Below are 19,350 nucleotides of genomic sequence, written 5' to 3'. Positions count from 1 at the left end.
TATTTTAATGAAAATCAACAGAAATTCCCAGTTGTCAGTTGGATTAAAGATGAGTAATGGAGAGGTATGCCTTCTTGATAGTGCTACAACGCATACAATATCAAAAGAAAAGAAATACTTTTCTAATTTGGTTATGAAAATGGCATATGTCAACACAATATCAGGTAGTACAAAATTAATTGAGGGCTCTGGAAGAGCGACCTTATTACTACCTGGAGGGACAATATTAAGCATTAATAATGCATTATATTGTAGTAAGTCTCAAAGAAACTTATTAAGTTTCAAAGTTATTCGCCCAAATGGCTATCATGTTGAGACGGCTAATGAAGGAAAGGTTGAATACCTTTACATTACTACAATTAATGTAGAGAAGAAAATTGTGCATGAAAAATTACCTGCATTTTCTTCTGGGTTGTACTATACAAGTATAAGTACAATTGAATCACATGCCGTAGTAAACAAAAGTTTTACTAATTTTGATAATTTTATCGTTTGACATGACCGGTTGGGCCATCCCGAATTTATTATGATGCGCAAAATCATTGAGAATTCACATGGGCACACCTTAAAGAGATCAAATATCCTTCAATCAAAGGAATTCTATTGTGCTGCTTGTTCTCAAGGAAAATTGATCATTAAACCATCAACAATTTAGGTTGGAATTGAATCCCCTGCGTTTCTGGAACGTATACAGGGTGATATATGTGGACCAATTCAACCTGCATGTGGACCCTTTAAATATTATATGGTCTTGATAGATGCTTCTACAAGATGGTAACGTGTGTGTTTATTATCAACTCCCAACATGGCTTTTGCGAGAATGCTAGCTCAAATAATAAGATTGAAAGCACAATTTCCAGACTATACAATAAAGACAACCCGTCTAGATAATGCTGGTGAGTTTACATCTCAGGCATTTAATGATTATTGTATGTCTACTGGTATAACAGTTGAACATCCAGTTGCGCATGTTCACACTCAAAACAGTCTAGCAGAATCATTGATTAAACGTCTGCAATTGATAGCTAGACCATTACTAATGAGAACAAAGTTATCTGTGTCTATGTGGGGGCATGCTATTTTGCATGCAGCAGCACTTGTGCGCATAAGGCCGACCAATTATCATGAATTCTCCCCATTACAAATGACTTTTGGTCAAGAGCCAAACATTTCCCATCTTAGAGTTTTTGGATGTGCGGTGTATGTCCCAATTGCTCCACCACAACGCACAAAGATGGGGCCCCAAAGAAGGTTGGAGATATATGTTGGGTATGAATCTCCTTCAATCATAAAATATTTGGAGCCTATGACTGGAGATTTATTTAAAGGAAGATTTGCTGATTGTCATTTTGATGAATCAGTATACCCAACATTAGGGGGAGAACATAAGTCATTGGGAAAAGAGATAGATTGATATTCATCATCTCTATCTCATCTGGATCCTCGAACAAACCAATGTGAGCAAGAAGTTCAAAGAATAATTTATTTGCAGAGCATTGCAAATTAGTGACCAGATGCATTTACTAATCTTCCAAGGATTACTAAATCGCATATTCCAGCTGTTAATTGATACGCTCAAACTTACTTCTCAAATGAGAAGTAAAGCGGTCGCGTCAAGTAAATAACCCAACTAGTGAGGTTGGGATCGTTCCCACGAGGAAAATAGTCTAGACTTAACTCCAACTTGTAATTACTATTGTTCGGTTGATGACTTTCTTAAAAAGTAAAAGCATAAAAGGGGGTTTTTGTACTTCCTAATAAAATAAAAATAACTAACGAACTTGACAGAGACACTTAACAGCTTTTAATGTTGAGTTTTAATCAAGTAATCAAAGTAACTAGGGTTTACGTGTTCCCCACAGGTTCATAACTTGATAATTCTAGCTATAACATTTCTTTCCTAGTATCTTGCATGCAAAGTGATAAGTTATGTATTTCTAAATCCTTGGTCTGGCATCTAGAAAATCTCACTCCGCACCTTGGTCCGGCTACGTGTGTTGCTTTCCTAACCCTTATCCTTACCTCATATTAAGCATCATATTCGATATTTGACTCAGTTATTATCTCGTACCAATCAATACTAGCCTATTAGATAGTATACACTAAATCTATGTTAATAATTCTTTTCCTATTATCTACCTCCTTGGTCCGGCAAGTAGCATTAAGGCGAGTTCTAACGTTGATCATCCGTTAAAAAGATTTCTAAGCGAAAGAATTATTAATACATGCAAGACACTCTTCTAGAATTGTTATTTTAGCTAGGGTTTATCTCATTATTTGCCTATGGTTCCCACAACCCTAGTTATAGAGTTTAGTTCCTCATAGCCATAAACACAATATTCAAATATATTAAACAAGAATTCATGTACTTACTTTAATGAGAAAGAATAAAGTCTGAAAATTTGCTTGAATAATCAACAAAAGTTACTTGTAAGAATCTCCAACAATCAAAAACTTAGAAAAACAAAGTCTAATAATATGATGTTTAATCTCCAAGAGTCTAACCTCAAAAACGAGGTTTTTCGAACTATTTATAAAAAAATAAAAACCTAATTAAACAAGGATTCTAATTACTGGAAATCTGCAAAAACGCGGCTGGGTCGACGGACCACGCGACGGAACGTCGTGGTCATGACGGACCGTCGTGGGCTCCGTCGCCCCATACTTGGGTGCAATTCTTCTGCTGCTTTCTTCATTCCCCTCGATGGCAAGTGTGACGGACCGTCACAGGCACGACAGTCTGTCGAGGGTCTTCGTTACAAAATACTTCAACTTTTGGAATTTGGGTACTGGGATCACTTCTCTGATCTTCGCGACGAACCTGCAGGATGGACCGTCATATCCATGACGGACCGTCACAAGCTTCGTAATCCCACACTTGGTCAGACTTCCCCATCTTCCTTCAGCAGCTTCTCTACGCTGCCACCTACGAACCGTCACAAGCACGATGGACCGTCATAAGCTCCGTAGGTGGTCTCTTCTACATTTTTCGCTCAAAATCTCCGCATTCAGCTTTAGACAGATTTCCTGCAAAACAAAGAAAAACTTATATCAAAATTAGCACAAAAAGGGCTTTCGGACACACTAAACTTAAGGAAAAAGTATTAATTATACCGTGAAACCACGGTATATCAACACCCTCAACTTAAATTCGTTGTTTGTCCTCAAGCGACACACTATGACTCACTACACAATCTTTGTACAATAGTATTCATGTTTTATCCTTTGCAATCATTTGGCTATCAATCCCGACTAATCCCATCAAATCTATGCATACTATCACTATTAGGCTTGACTTTTGTGGGATTCGAACATGACACAGACTCACCATGCACTAACACCTATCCTCTTCAATTTCTCACCGAGGTGCTAATAATTCTGGTATTGCAACTAGTGTCCTCACTTTAGAACAAAATCCTCATTTTTCACACAATGATTTCAGTTTGAGTATAAGGATTACATTTCAACACTCGCTCTCAGAACAAAGTCACACTCATTCATACCTATTGCCATAAGCTTGCCCTTATTTTCACTGCCTTAAGTTCGCTATACAACCCTTAGGATCACGATAGGACTTTTTTAGCTTGTAACGTAGGCTCAGAGTCAGGTAGGGTATATTTAGGTATACTTTAGTGACTTTTTGCCCTCCTTGACATGTCGGCTAAACCTTCCGCTCTATATCAATTTATCTCGCCCAGTTTCTCCTATTCTTTCACCTTGCTGTTTCCCTTCTTTCTTCATTTGTGTAAGTGACTCTTTTCTTTTCTTGTTTGTAATTTTTGAATATTTCCCTCTTTTTCTTTTTTTTTCAACGAGTTCTTGAGTCACTTTACTTTTGTTCTTTCTCTCTCTTTGTTCTTTCAACCCCACTTTCCAGAGCATTCCTCAAAACAGCCACCCTCAACTCATGGCTTTGCCATGAGTCAAGGTACACAATACCCAAAATCGGGTCAGGGCCATAACGAAGGTTGTTTATACTTTAGCCACCCTCAACTTATGCTTTTGGCATAAGCTGAGGTGCACATGTCCAAGGAGGGACCAGGGCCAACATATTGTTCCCAGAAAAGATCAGTTGGGGTGAAAAAGAAAGGTCTAATTTTAAGCTCAAATTATTTGGATCAACAAGGATAACTGTCATTTGGTTTCTTTTATTTAGGCTAGAAATGGGCTATATTGAATAAGGGCCTATGATCCTTTCCTATTTGTATGTTACAGCTTACTTTTAGCAGGACTAACCAGACAAGTTCTAGCTCAGTATCAGTAGTGGACTATTCAACTTTCCTCACACTCACTTGACATCTCATCACTATACCAGATTATCAGACACCTAGTTCGACTTGAAGGTTTAGGGTAGTGCAATGGTGTAACTCTATTTCATGTTTAGATCCACACAATTATTAGTTACTACGCCTTTTCATGCAACCTTTTCCAGTTTTATCGGGATATCATTTCAGCCATCATGCTTCAGAGTTAAACTATGTACAAAAGATATAACGTGCCGGTTCAACAGAAAATGTAATCAGTCTTTTGGGGAAAAAGAACACAGGCAAGAAAACCCCAAAAGAGGATAGTGAGTTGGGCTACTCAGACTTCACCCTAACACTCACTTTCCATTTACCCCATCCCCAACAAAAAAGCATGCAATTGTCCCCAATGCATAAAAAAATCTAAAGATTAGAGGGGTAGGTGAAGCAAACCTGTGGCGCATAGCGCCGTCGATCAACAAGCTGGTGGGTCTGGTTTCCCAGAACCCACATCCTCTGCAATCTGGACACCCTCAGTGATGTCCTCAGCAACAACTGCACCCTCAGTAGTGCCTCCTGTTTTCTCTACAGTGCGGGAGCTAGACGCCCCAGCTGCTATCTGTGATGCTCTGATCTGGTGTGCCTCCGCCTCAGCAAGTGAGGCTCTCCTCGCGGCCTCAATCTCTCGGCGCTCCTTCTTTCTTGCTCGAGCCTCATCCTCTGATCGACCCCTCCGCCTCTTGGCACTCTCTCTCGGGGAAGATGGGGGAATGTCTGGAGTAGAAAAAAGAGCCGCCAATACAGTATCCTTAGTAGGCTCGACAGACTCTGACACTCTTGTCGCTAGGATCGTGTCGATGTCTGCACGAAGACTGGCGACTGCAGCCTGGAGAGTCGACACATCTACCGGAGGGGCTGGTCGAGCTAATACTCTCAATTCAAAGGCATCGAGGCGCTGGTTAACCGCAGCAATCTTCCGCTGCATCTGCCTCTCCATACGCGCCTCAGACTCAGCAATAGACTTCTGCATCCACGGCTGGATATGATGCAGAAGAGTGGCCATTTGTGCCTCCAGTTTTTGGACTCGAGCAAGCGGGGCCGGTGTCGGTAGAGGGGCTGTGCTGCTACCCGGGATAGACTCGACCGGGGTAGTGTCCGTGGATGCCTGTGTAGCTGTGCGAGCCTGGGCCACCGTATCCGCAAGGTCATCAGATAGTGGTGGCAACTCTGGACGGGGCCCTCGACGTGGGGCCAACTCATTGGCCTCGTCTCTGATGAGGCCGACGTCAACGGTACCCGGCGGGGTCCTCAACTGATCTATGTGCCATATGGGCACACCTGCAGACCTGCAAAGGGCAAAGATCATGCACGGAAAGGGGTAGGTGGTGGTGACCTTGAATTCCCTCTCGTGCATGACTGCCTGGAGAAGCCATGCATAGTCCACCTCGAAGCCAGCTATCATCGCCGCCATCAGCACTGCTCGATCCCAGGTGACTATGTTATCAGCAGCTGTGGGGGAAAGGCAGTGACGCACGAGCAGCCACAAGAACTTGGCAACGAACGTGAGGTTGGCCTTCTTGATGGCCCCCTTCGGCTCGGTGACCCAATCTGCACCCTCTCCGTCGACTGATAAGTGTAGGGCCATCCACCGCTTGGTGGTCTCCCTCAGTGCAGGCTCTCGCAGGAACTGTCCATCCTTCACTACCTGCCAGCGGTAGTCAAACTCGGCAGTGATGGGGGTCCGAGTAGCATCTGCACTCTCGCCGTATAGGAACCGGCGGATGGCGGGCAGGGAAATGTCAACCTGCACGCCCCGGACTAGAACCTGCTCCAATGGGGCCTATTTCACGGGAGCAGCCCGCCTGTCGATCTGTGATCGGAGAGTCGCTACGTAGGACGCGTAGAACTCTCGGACCATCTCCTCACTGTATCGTCCCAAGGGACGGGCTGTCCACTCTAGGCGATGCCTGGTGAATATGTTGTGGATCTCCGGCATCGAGGGGAGACTCCCTGTAAGTACCCGCCGCTCCAGGGTGAGTGTTCGAGTCATTACTCCTTTATCGGTCAAGAACTTCGCGTCGGAGTAAACCTGAAACTGGCCTTCAACGCACCACCGGTTTGGCTGATCAGAGGCTGGGGTGGGGACCGGGGCTGGTGTGCCGGATGTGGAGTCTGAACTGTCAGCCTCATCAGACGAGGCCGACGCTGCAGCAGTGGCGGGTGCGGGAACCTCAGTCGATCCTGAAGCTTCCTCGGACCAGGATGCTCCCAAGGAGCCAGACGCTCCTTCCTCGTTTGTGGCCGACCCAGAGGGTGTGTCGGTCAGTGTGCGCTCCTCATCAGACTGGGAGGCAGTGACTACGCCGGACGCCACCGTCTTGGGTGTGGCTCTGGAGGCACGTGTAGCACGGGAAGGAGCGGAGGTGCCTGGGGGCATGTATTCAGGGTCCCGCTCATCATCAGACCTGATGATCAAGCGTGCAGACGGGGCGACAGACTTAGATCGCCCGCGTGCATAAGTGCGGTCTTGCTTGGGTGCCATAGTCGATAGTACCTGTAAAGGGGCAATGTTAGTATGAGTAGTGGCAATCAAATCAGGCAAGATCATATGACATGAAACTTTAAAAAAAATGTGTTAGTAATATTGAAACTGTACCACACGACGGGACCTATGACGGCTCGTCGTGACTATGACGGACCGTCATGAGGTCCGTCGTGTTATACTTGGTATATGTATATATAGGGAACCCTGAAGGAGGGGTCGCTGACCATCATGACGGTTAAGCAGGACAGACCGTCGTGGGTATGACGGTCCGTCGTAAGGCGTCGTTGGGGAGGGTGCTAGGGCTTATGCGACGGGCCCTACGACGGTCCGTCGTGAATACGACGGACCGTCATCGGGGTCTTGTTCTGAATATCAGAGACAGAACTGTAGGTACCCTAAGCAACCCCAATGAACACATATAGTCGTGTAGTGTTGTGGACCTCTATGTGTCTATCCCAACTACCTAGAAAACTATTAATGTGAAATCACCTATGTCTGGGGTTATTATTATGGCAAATTCAAACATTTAGAGCCTAGGTCTAGACATAATCATATCAAGGTAACAAGAGATGACTAGGAACGAAATAATAACTAATAAACAAAAATACAAGAGAAATGAGTACAAATTTAGAGACACATACCTTGAAAATGGAGAAAACACAAGTGGGGAATGATTCAAGTGGCAAGGTAGATACCAAAAACAGCAGCACCGACAAGTAACTGATAGTAATAAGGTTGGGGAGATTGTGGAAGTAATGATCAGTGAGGGAAGTGTGGAAGTGGAAAAGAGAGGGGAGATGAGAGGAAGTGGAAGTAATGGGGTGGAATATGGAGGGATGGGGAGTATAAACGGTCAAATTTTGAAAAGGGGTCCAGCTGGGTCGGGTCGGGTTAATTTCATTAATCGCGCGACGGTACCCCGACGACGGTCCGTCGTACATGCGACGCCCCGTAGTGGTGTCCGTCGTGTGTGCCCTAATTTCAAAAATGACAGAAATATGTACCTGGTGTGACGGTGCATACGACGGTCCGTTTCACAGGCGACGGTTCATCGTTGTATCCGTCAGTGGCTACTGCGGAGTAGTTTTCTGCAGAATTTCCTGGTGATGTGCCTGCAAATTTAAAACCCATTTAGAGAAAAATGCTACCATTATTAAAAAGACGACAAATATTGGGTTGCCTCCCAACAAGCGCCAGATTTAACGTCGCGGCACGACTGGGGCCACTTGATTACTCAGACTTCATCAAGATGGCATGCCTCTATCACTTTATTCCCCGATGCTTTATGCCCAAAATAGAGTTTTATTCTATCTCTATTCTTCTTAAACCGCACTCCCTCCTTGGCTTTTAACTCAACTGCCCCATGAGGGAATATTTGGGTAATCAAGTAAGGGCCAGTCCATTTGGACTTGAGCCTACCTGGAAGACAAGGCACCCCAGAACTGTCTACAAGTACCAAATCCCCAACCACGAACTCTTGTTTTGCAAATTTTTGTTCAGTCCCCCTTCTTCATCTTTTCTTTGTGGGATATGGCAGATACCGATTGGAGCTCACCACTCTGCCTCATGGTCCTACAAATGTTGAAGGTTGCTTCTTCATTATTCAACCGAAATGTCATCTGTCCCTTCTCCATGTCAACTAAGGCTCTACCTGTAGCAAGAAATGGCCTCCCAAGAATAATGGGCACCTCGAAATCGACTTCGCAATTAAGAATCACAAAATCTGCTGGAAAGATGAATGACTCCACTTTTACTAGCACATCATGGAGTATCCCTATGGGCTTTTTCACAGTCCGATCGGCCATCAGTAGCTGCATCGCAGTGGGTTTTGGATCCCCCAAACCAAACTTCTTGTAAATTGAGAGGGGCATTAGATTTATGCTTGCCCCCAGATCACATAATGCTTTCGCAAAATGTAATGACCCAACTGTGCAAGGAATAGTGAACGCACCCGGATTTTCTTTCTTTTGTACTAGGGATCTTGTAGCGATAGCACTACAATGTTGCAATCTATCATCATCCTCAAACGTGACCGATCTTTTCTTGGTGACCAGATCTTTCATAAATTTGGCATAACCGGGCATTTGTTCTAGAGCTTCTACCAAAGGGACATTGATAGAGAGCTGCTTCAACATTGTTATGAAGCGCCGGTATTTACCATCCTCAGTCTTTTTCACTAATCTCTGAGGGAAGGGTCGTGGTGGCCTAGGCATGGGGATTACCTTGATAGGTACTTCTGCATCTGTTCCATTACTTTCATCTGTTTCACCACTACCCTTTACCACCCTATCATTATCCTTTCTTACATTTTTCTCAGCAGATGGCATGGGTGGGTCAATGGTTTGCCTACCACCCCGAGTAGTAATTGCCATACAGTGTGCATCATTCTTTGGATTTTGGACAGTGTTGCTAGGAAGAGTGCCCGGTTGCCGTGTGTTCACTGTCGCAGATAATTGGGCCACTTGCAATTCGATCTGTTTAATCGAAATTGCGTGTGTGTCCACTTTTTGCCCAATACTAGCTAACTCACCTCTTAATTCTTTAATGTGCTCATCACTAGCATCGAACCTCCTCATCATTTTGTGCAACATATCCTCAACTCGCGCCATACTATCTCCACCATCCCTAGGAGTAACTTCACGATTTTGAGGAGGAACATAGGGTCCACTCCTGTCGTTTCTATTACCATAGTTACTCCTGTTGAAGTTGTTGTCGCGGTTTTAGTTATCTCGGACATAATGACCCTCACGATTGTAGTTACCATAGTTCCGACCTTGGTTCCCTTGACCTTGGCGCCAATTATCCTGATTTGAGCCTTGGGCGCTTGGTCGGAAACCCGCCATTTGTTCATTGACTGCATAGGAATCCTCCTCATAGTAACATTCACCGTTAGGGGGTGGTGGTTTAGCCAAGTAATTGACTGCATTTATCTTCTCTGCACCCCCAGTGACATGTTTTAGTACCAACTCAAGCTCAGTTCTCATCTGAGCCATTTCCTCACGAATGTCATCTGTGGCTGGGTTGTGAGTGGACTGCACTGCGAAGGTGTTTCTCCCTGTATCGGACTTCCTAGTACTCCAAGCTTTGTTGTTACGGGAGATTTTCTCTAATTTCTTAGCAATCTCATCATAAGGGCATTCTCCATAAGATCCACCTGCTATAGTGTCCAACACCGTTTTATTGTTATCATCCTGTCCCCTATAGAAGTATTCCTTTAGTGACTCATCATCAATACGGTGATTTGGGACACTTCTCAAGAATGAGGTGAATCTATCCCAAGAACTACTAACTGACTCTCCTGGTAGTGCCACAAAGTTATTCACCCTGTCTTTGTGGTTTAATTTCTTGGAGACCGGATAGTAGCGTGCTAAGAAGACATCCCGTAATTGGTTCCAGGTGAAAATAGAGTTGTATGGGAGCTCAGTAAACCACATAGCAGCCTCTCCCGTCAGTGAGAGAGGAAACACTCTGAGACCTATTACATCTAGATCCAAATCAGGCCTCCCCACACAACTCTTACACACTGCCCTTACCTTAGCTATATGGGCATGTGGATTCTCAGAAGGTAGCCCTGAAAACAAACCTCTGGCAGTGAGCATTTGCATCAGACTACTAGTTACCACAAAAGTGTGGCCTGTAGGTAGAGGAGGCAAAACCAGTGGCCCGTCTGAATCTGCTATGTTATCATAGCCTCTGTAGTATACTTGGGGCCGTGGAGCGGGATTCTGTCCCCTCTGTTGATGTTCACCCGGAGCATCGGGTAACATCTGACCATGAACATCAGCCGGAGCTTGGATGTTCTGGTTTGGATCCTCATCATTGATTCCCAAGTTACGATTCATGTTTCGCAGTGTACGTTCTAGCTCGTGATCGTAGGGGAACAACGGTTCTCTTCCTCTCCGTGTATTTGGCATACAAGGAGGATAATTCTGAAAAGGAATCAAAAACAATAAAACAAAGTAAAATCCAGAAAATATCAACTAAACTATAGTAAGAAGTTCAAATTAATCTAAAAGCTAAATTCCCCGGCAAGGCGCCAAAATTTGATACGCTCAAACTTACTTCTCAAATGAGAAGTAAAGCGGTCGCGTCAAGTAAATAACCCAACTAGTGAGGTTGGGATCGTTCCCACGAGCAAAATAGTCTAGACTTAACTCCAACTTGTAATTACTATTGTTCGGTTGATGACTTTCTTAAAAAGTAAAAGCATAAAAGGGGGGTTTTGTACTTCCTAATAAAATAAAAATAACTAACGAACTTGACAGAGACACTTAACAGCTTTTAATGTTGAGTTTTAATCAAGTAATCAAAGTAACTAGGGTTTACGTGTTCCCCACAGGTTCATAACTTGATAATTCTAGCTATAACATTTCTTTCCTAGTATCTTGCATGCAAAGTGACAAGTTATGTATTTCTAAATCCTTGGTCCGGCATCTAGAAAATCTCACTCCGCACCTTGGTCCGGCTACGTGTGTTGCTTTCCTAACCCTTATCCTTACCTCATATTAAGCATCATATTCGATATTTGATTCATTTATTACCTCGTACCAATCAATACTAGCCTATTAGATAGTATACACTAAATCTATGTTAATAATTCTTTTCCTATTATCTACCTCCTTGGTCCGGCAAGTAGCATTAAGGCAAGTTCTAACGTTGATCATCCGTTAAAAAGATTTCTAAGCGAAAGAATTATTAATACATGCAAGACACTCTTCTAGAATTGTTATTTTAGCTAGGGTTTATCTCATTATTTGCCTATGGTTCCCACAACCCTAGTTATAGAGTTTAGTTCCTCATAGCCATAAACACAATATTCAAATATATTAAACAAGAATTCATGTACTTACTTTAATGAGAAAGAATAAAGTCTGAAAATTTGCTTGATTAATCAACAAGAGTTACTTGTAAGAATCTCCAACAATCAAAAACTTAGAAAAACAAAGTCTAATAATATGATGTTTAATCTCCAAGAGTCTAACCTCAAAAACGAGGTTTTTCGAACTATTTATAAAAAAATACAAACCTAATTAAACAAGGATTCTAATTACTGGAAATCTGCCAAAACGCGGCTGGGTCGACGGACCACGCGACGGAACGTCGTGGTCATGACGGACCGTCGTGGGCTCCGTTGCCCCATACTTGGGTGCAATTCTTCTGCTGCTTTCTTCATTCCCCTCGACGGCAAGTGTGACAGACCGTCACAGGCACGACAGTCCGTCGAGGGTCTTCGTTACAAAATACTTCAACTTTTGGAATTTGGGTACTGGGATCACTTCTCTGATCTTCGCGACGAACCTGCAGGACGGACCATCATATCCATGACGGACCGTCACAAGCTTCGTAATCCCACACTTGGTCAGACTTCCCCATCTTCCTTCAGCAGCTTCTCTACGCTGCCACCTACGGACCGTCATAAGCTTCGTAGGTGGTCTCTTCTGCATTTTTCGCTCAAAATCTCCGCATTCAGCTTTAGACAGATTTCCTGCAAAACAAAGAAAAACTTATATCAAAATTAGCACAAAAAGGGCTTTCGGATACACTAAACTTAAGGAAAAAGTATTAATTATACCGTGAAACCATGGTATATCATTAATGCTCCAGTTCGAGTTGATATCCCGACGGGACAAATTGTTAAGGCAAATGAGTCTAGACCACATTTGAATCGTGTAGACCAATTGGTTCCAAGGATAAAAATCCTCGAAAGAGAAAAGGAATAAATGATCAAGATGATCATGGGTTGAAAGAAATTTCTCAAGATGAGACCCAAGTCATAACACATAATGAGGAGGAGGTTCGAACTTATGAAAATAATGAAATTTCAATGAATTATGTCTCGACGAGAAAGTTGTGGAACCGAAATAATGTTGTGATTGACAACATATTTGCCTATAATGTTGCTATTGAAATAATGCAATAATATGAAGATTTTGAGTCAAAATCTGTTCACGAATGTAGATAGAGAAATGATTGGCCAAAATGGAAGGATGTAATTCAAGTTGAATTAACTTCACTAGAAAAACGTGAAGTTTTTGGACCGATAATCAGAACACCTGAAGGTATCAAGGCAGTGGGATACAAATGAGTTTTTGTATGAAAAAAAAATGATAAAGGTGAAGTCATGAGATATAAGGCCCGACTCATTGCTCAAGGTTTTTCTCAAAGACCTGACATTGATTATATGAAGACATATTCTCCAGTGGTAGATGCAATCACCTTCAGATATCTCATAAATCTGGCAGTTCATGAAAAACTTGAAATGTGTCTAATGGACGTTGTCACAGCCTATCTATATAGCTCATTGGACCACAACATTTTCATGAAAATTCCTGAATCATTCAAAGTGCCTGAAGCATACAAAGATTCAAGAGAAACTTGTTCAATTAAGCTTCAAAAATCTCTGTATGGATTGAAACAATCAGGAAGGATGTGGTACAATCGTCTGAGTAAATATTTGTTAAAGAAAGGGTAAAAAAATGACCCGATTTGTCCCTGCATTTTCATTAAACAGTCGGGGTCTGAATTTGTAATAATAGATGTGTATGTTGATGATTTGAACATCATTGACACTCGTAAAGAACTTTTGGAAGTTGTTGGGTGTCTGAAAAAAGAATTTGAAATGAAAGATCTCGGCAAGATAAAATTTTGTCTTGGCCTACAGATTGAGAATTTGTCAAATAGAATACTTGTTCATCAATCAACGTACACAGAAAAGATACTAAAACATTTTTACATGGATAACTCACATCCATTGAGTACTTCAATGGTGGTAAGATCGCTTGACATCAATACAGATCCATTTCGACCTCAAGAGAATGATGAAGAGCTTCTTGGTGATGAAACTCCTTATCTTAGTGCGATTGGGGCAATAATGTACCTTGCTAACAATACTCGACCAGATATCTGTTTTGCAGTAAGTCTACTGGCAAGATTTAGTTCCTCCCTAACAAAAAGACATTGGAATGGTGTTAAACATATACTTTGATATCTTCGAGGGACCATGGACATGGGTTTATTCTATTACAATGAATCCAAATCAGAACTGATTGGTTACGCAGATGCAGGGTATTTATCAGATCGCATAAAGCTCGATCACAAATAGGCTATTTGTTTACATGTGGAGACACGGTAATATCTTGGCGATCAATGAAGCAAACGTTAGTAGCCACTTCTTCAAATCATGCAGAAATAATAGCCATCCTTAAAGCAAGTCGAGAGTGCGTCTGATTGAGATCAATGACCCATCATATTTAGGAAATGTGTGGTTTTTATTTGAAAAAGAATATACCAACCACAATGTACGAAGATAATGGTGCATGTATAGCTCAATTGAAAGGAGGATACATCAAAGGAGACCGGACAAAGCATATCTTAACAAAGTTCTTTTTTACGCATGATATTCAACAAAATGGTGAGATAGAAGTTCAACAAATTCGTTCAAGTGATAATCTTGCTTATTTATTCACTAAGACATTGCCAACATCAACGTTTGAGAAGTTGAGATACAAGATTGGATTGCGCCGTCTCTGAGATATCAAGTAAAGTTTTCATCAGGGGGAGCGAAATACGTGTTGTACTCCTTTCCTTAACTATGATTTTGTCCCAAGTTGGGTTTTCCTGGTAAGGTTTTTAACTAGGCAACATTCAAAGCGTATTATGATATATGTGTACTCTTTTTCCTTCACTAGGCTTTTTCCCACTAGGTTTTTCCTAGTAAGGTTTTAACGAGGCACATAATCTATGGATATCCAAGGGGGAGTGTTGTAAATTCATTGTATATGTGGATGATCCATTAGAGTTATCCAACAATTAATTGGATTCATGTATTAGTGTTTCCAATGTGATAAGATATCAAGGTGATATGAACCTTGATGATAACTATGTAAAATTTCAAGGTGACCTTTGACTATGATATCTCAATACTATAAATAGAGATATCATTCACCATTGTATGAGATACTTGAATAAGAAAATTATCTCCTCTATCTTATACTTCTTGTCTTTTTCTTCTTATATTCTGAGCTTTCTTTAGAACAATATCAATATTATTTTAATTATATATATTCTAAGAAAAATATTATTTTTAAAGAGTCATATTCTTGTTTTTTATTTCTAAATTACTTTAAATAATGAACAAGTAGGAAGTAATTTAAAGCTTCAATACCCTACGTAGGGGTGCTAATGACGATCAAAATGTGTATGAACTAATATGTTCTTTTAATAAAACTAATAGGAGTAACTATAATTAGCAATAATTATGTGACTCATGTGTAATTATTTATTCATGTTTTCTCTATATATATCGGATGTACAACCCTTAATCAATAAGACTCATTATTATATCATGGTATCAAAGCTAAGGTTAAACTCTTCCAAAACCTAAAAACAAAAAAAAACCCTAACCTTCTTCTTCTTCTTCTTCGTTTGCTGCCGATCAAAAACAAAAAAAAAATTCGGCTGCCTCTCTTCATCAACAATGACAGCCGATCCCCTTGCCACCCTTACCTCCGGTGTGAAATTGTTCCTTCGCAATCTTCACAATCTCATCCCAGAAAAATTAACCGATCATAATTATCCAGCCTGGTCGAATAGCGTCAAGACGACGCTCTCCGCAAATCTTCTTCTTGGTTGGGTCGACGGCACTGGAATAGTACCGCCAGTCAATGTAACTGTCACGGACAAAGATGGTACAAACTCGACAGAACCAAATCCCGCCCATATGTCGTGGTCTCTTATCGATGCTCAAATTCATACCTCCCTTCTCGCTGTGATTAGCCCGCAAATTCAGAAGTACGCTCGCGGTTTTACTACTTCTGGGGCTCTTTGGAATGCTCTTGCTACCCACTTTAGTTCCTTATCTACAACCCATATTTTTTAGTTGCGTGATCGTCTTCACACCCTTCGCAAGGGCACTCGCACCATGGTCCAATATCTGGACAAAGCAGCCTCGATCATCTCTGATCTTGATGCCCTCAATGAAGTTGTTCCCGAACGAGATGTCATCAATGCTGTTGTTCGGGGTATGCCTGCTAAATTTTCCTCTTTAAAACAGCATATCCGATATCACGATGGTCCACTCACACTAAATCAAATTCGGGCTGGTTGAATGCAGAAGAATTAAACCTTGCCATGGAATCCAAATTGGCCCTTGCTGACTCGACAACTCAGCCAACCCACACTGCCCTTTACGCGGGTGGACAGCGTGGTGGCGGCAGAGGACGCCAGCAGTCCGTCGTCCACAGCAGCAGACCCGACCAGGACAACCGACGTGGTGGCGGCGACAATCTATCCTCAAATTGCGACCTGCCCGTGTGCCAAATCTGTGAAAAGCGAGGCCACGCGGCTCGCGTATGCTGGTACCGCTATGATGAGCAATTTGCTCCTGCTCCAAACGGCGGCACTCGTGCGATGCATGAATCTACAGGCAACTCTTCAAGTGATTGGTATCTGGATACTGGTGCAAATTCTCACGTGACGCCTGATTACTCTCAACTCCATAATCCGACTTCATATTCCGGCGCCGACACAATCATTGTAGGTAATGGCCAATCTTTACCCATATCCAATACAGGTTCTGGCTATGTTTACACCCCCACAGGTACTTTCTCATTATCGACGCTACATCACGTCCCATCCCTAACATCCAATCTTCTGTCTGTCTATCTGTTTACCAAAGAAAATAACTGCACTCTTCTTTTCAATGCCCATAATTTTCAGATAGTGGACAATTTAACCAAACAGATCTGGTACAAGGGCCGCTGTGAGCAAGGTCTATACACTCTTCCTTCCAAGCTATCTGCATCAATCTCATCTTCATCAATTGCTAATCAAGCCATTCGTTCCTCAACTTGGCACCGCCGACTTGGTCATCCATGTGCCGAAGTCACTAAGTCCATTCTGTCTGTCTTAGGTTTTTCATTTTCCACTAAGGATTATTGTGAGTCATGTTATGTAGACAAATCGAGTCGTTTACCATTTATCTTATCTAATACTAAGGCCACCGCGCCATTTGAATTAATACACTCTGATGTTTGGGGTCCAACCTCCATTTCCTCTTTTAATGGTTTTCGTTACTATATCTGTTTTGTTGATGATTATAGTAAACTTACATGGCTTTATCCCTTAAAACGCAAATATGAAGCATATTCGGTTTTTGTAAATTTTGAACGCATGGTCAAAACCCAATTCAACTCCAACATCAAAATCTTTCGCAGTGACAATGGAAAAGAATTTTTAAACAATGCCTTTGGCTCTTTTCTCCAATCTCTTGGTATTGTTCATCATACATCTTGCCCCTATACTCCTAAGAAAATGGTGTTGCCGAACGCAAACACCTTCACCTCATTGAAACCGTCGTCACTCTCCTTCATGAGTCTCATCTCCCTGCACCTTTCTGGGTCGAGGCGTTGGCCACTGCCAACTATCTCATCAACTGCATGCCCACACCCTCCCTCTCTAACACATCTCCTTATGAATGTCTGTACACACACCGTCCGGATTACACTCACCTTCACCCATTTGGTTGTCTTGCCTATCCTTGGCTACGCCTCACACTCAACACAAACTTCAACCCCAGTCTACACCATGCGTCTTTCTAGGCTACCATCCCACCATAAAAGGATACAAATTGTTTTGAACCCATCTCTCAAAAAACATATGTCTCTCGTCATGTTCGTTTTATCGAGGAGGACTTTCCCTATCCCCGGTTAAGCTCCGTCACTGCAACGTCCAACCCACTCGGTATTATTCCAATCTTTCCACCGAGCTCACATGGCCTTATACCGGCACCCATTAACCCATCCATCATACACACACCACCCAATCCCAACACTCTCATCCCATCTGGATCACCCAGCACCCACAATCCACCCATCCCACCAATTTTCAACCCTCCTCACTAACAACCTCCACCAGCCGAAACAACACCACCCCCACCCCCTTTACATCACATGCAAACCCGTTCCAAATCCGGAATTTTCAAGCCCAAAGTCTACACCACCACTGTACCTGCTCCCTCTCCGTCTGAACCTACTACCTACAAACAAGCATCTACCAACCCCCTTTGGTGTCAGGCTATGGATGATGAATACAGGTCTCTTATTAATCAGCATACTTGGGAATTGGTGCCAGCACCCAGACATCGAAAACCAATTGGTTGCAAGTCGGTGTACCACATCAAACGTAATGTCGATGGATCCATCTCTCGTTACAAAGCTCGACTAGTTGTGAAGGGTTATCATTAAGAGTATGGCATTGACTATAAGGAAACTTTCAGCCCAGTCATCAAGCAGCAGACTATCCTTCTAGTCTTGTCTCTCACTCTTCATAATGACTGGCCCTTACACCAGCTAAGATGTGAGCAATGCTTTTCTCCATGGCACTCTCGACGAGGACATTTATATGGATCAACCGCCTGGCTACGTTGATTCCCGCCATCCACATCTTGTATGCAAGCTCAAAAAGTCCCTCTATGGCCTCAAGCAGGCCCCCCGTGCTTGGTATAATCGTTTCTCCTCTTTTCTGCAGGATATTGGCTTTCAAACGTGCACTCATGACACAAGTTTATTCACTCTCCGACATCCTCATGGCCTAGTCATAATTCTTCTCTATGTTGATGATATTGTGATTACCGGAAGCTCATCTGCTCTTATCTCCACCATCACTAAATCCATGCACCAAAATTTTCAGCTGAAAGATCTTGGCCCTCTACATTACTTCCTTGGCATTGAAGTACTTCGTACCTCCTCCAGTCTCCTACTTCATCAGTCAAAATACACTGAGGAGCTTCTCACTCGGGCAGGAATGGCTGAATCTAAAACTGCATCCACTCCAATGGTTGTCCGTCCACCATCCACCTCCGACAGCCGTCTATTCGACAATCCGACCTTCTATCGAAGCATCGTGGGTGGCCTCCACTATCTAGATGTTACTCGTCCAGACATTCAATATGCTGTCAACCGTGTCTCTCAATCCATGCACGCTCCGACTGAACAAAATTTTCAGGCATTAAAATGGATTCTTTGTTATCTAAAGGGTAGCTCACGTCGTGGACTTCTTTTCCAAAAAGGGAATCTGGAGCACCCCGTCTACTCCGACTCTGATTGGGCGAACGACAAGGATGATCGTCGCTCCACCACCGGATACCTACTGTTTCTTGGACCAAATTTAATCTCTTGGTGCACCAAAAAGCAAACAAGGGTATCTCGCTCTTCCACCGAAGCCGAATACCAAGCTATGGCGGCTGGAGTTTCCGAAGCTATGTGGCTTCATCACATTACGGATGCACTTGGTCTTCCTCCCTTTCGGCCAAAGATTTACTGTGACAACGAGTCCACTATTTGCGTTACAAAAAATCCAATCATTCACGATCGTATGAAGCATGTTGGGTCTGACTGCCACTTTGTTCGTGAACATGTCATGGTTGGTACTATGAGCGCACATCATGTTCCTTCTTCCGAACAACTTGAAGACATACTTACCAAACCTCTTCCACCGTCTGAATTTCATTACCTCGCTACCAAGCTTCCCCTCGTATCCGTGGATCAGTTTGAGGGGGGATAA

At 42.8% G+C, this 19,350-nt stretch overlaps 1 protein-coding gene across 1 annotated transcript; it reads left to right on the top strand.

Moving 5' to 3' along the window:
• Positions 1-18,189: 18,189 nt before the first annotated feature.
• LOC109120875 (uncharacterized mitochondrial protein AtMg00810-like) lies at positions 18,190-19,350 on the top strand. The gene has a single exon (XM_019215125.1). It carries the CDS (start codon positions 18,190-18,192, stop codon positions 19,348-19,350), a length of 1,161 nt encoding a protein of 386 aa, XP_019070670.1.

The sequence above is a fragment of the Solanum lycopersicum genome, chromosome 8 (genome assembly GCF_036512215.1).
Source record: "Solanum lycopersicum chromosome 8, SLM_r2.1".
NCBI lineage: Eukaryota > Viridiplantae > Streptophyta > Magnoliopsida > Solanales > Solanaceae > Solanum > Solanum lycopersicum.
This window is presented reverse-complemented; position numbering and strand designations above follow the sequence as displayed.

What these genes read in the sequence shown, in the direction of transcription:
- LOC109120875 (XM_019215125.1), top strand. Translation starts at nt 18,190, where the DNA reads ATGGATCAACCGCCTGGCTACGTTGATTCCCGCCATCCACATCTTGTA.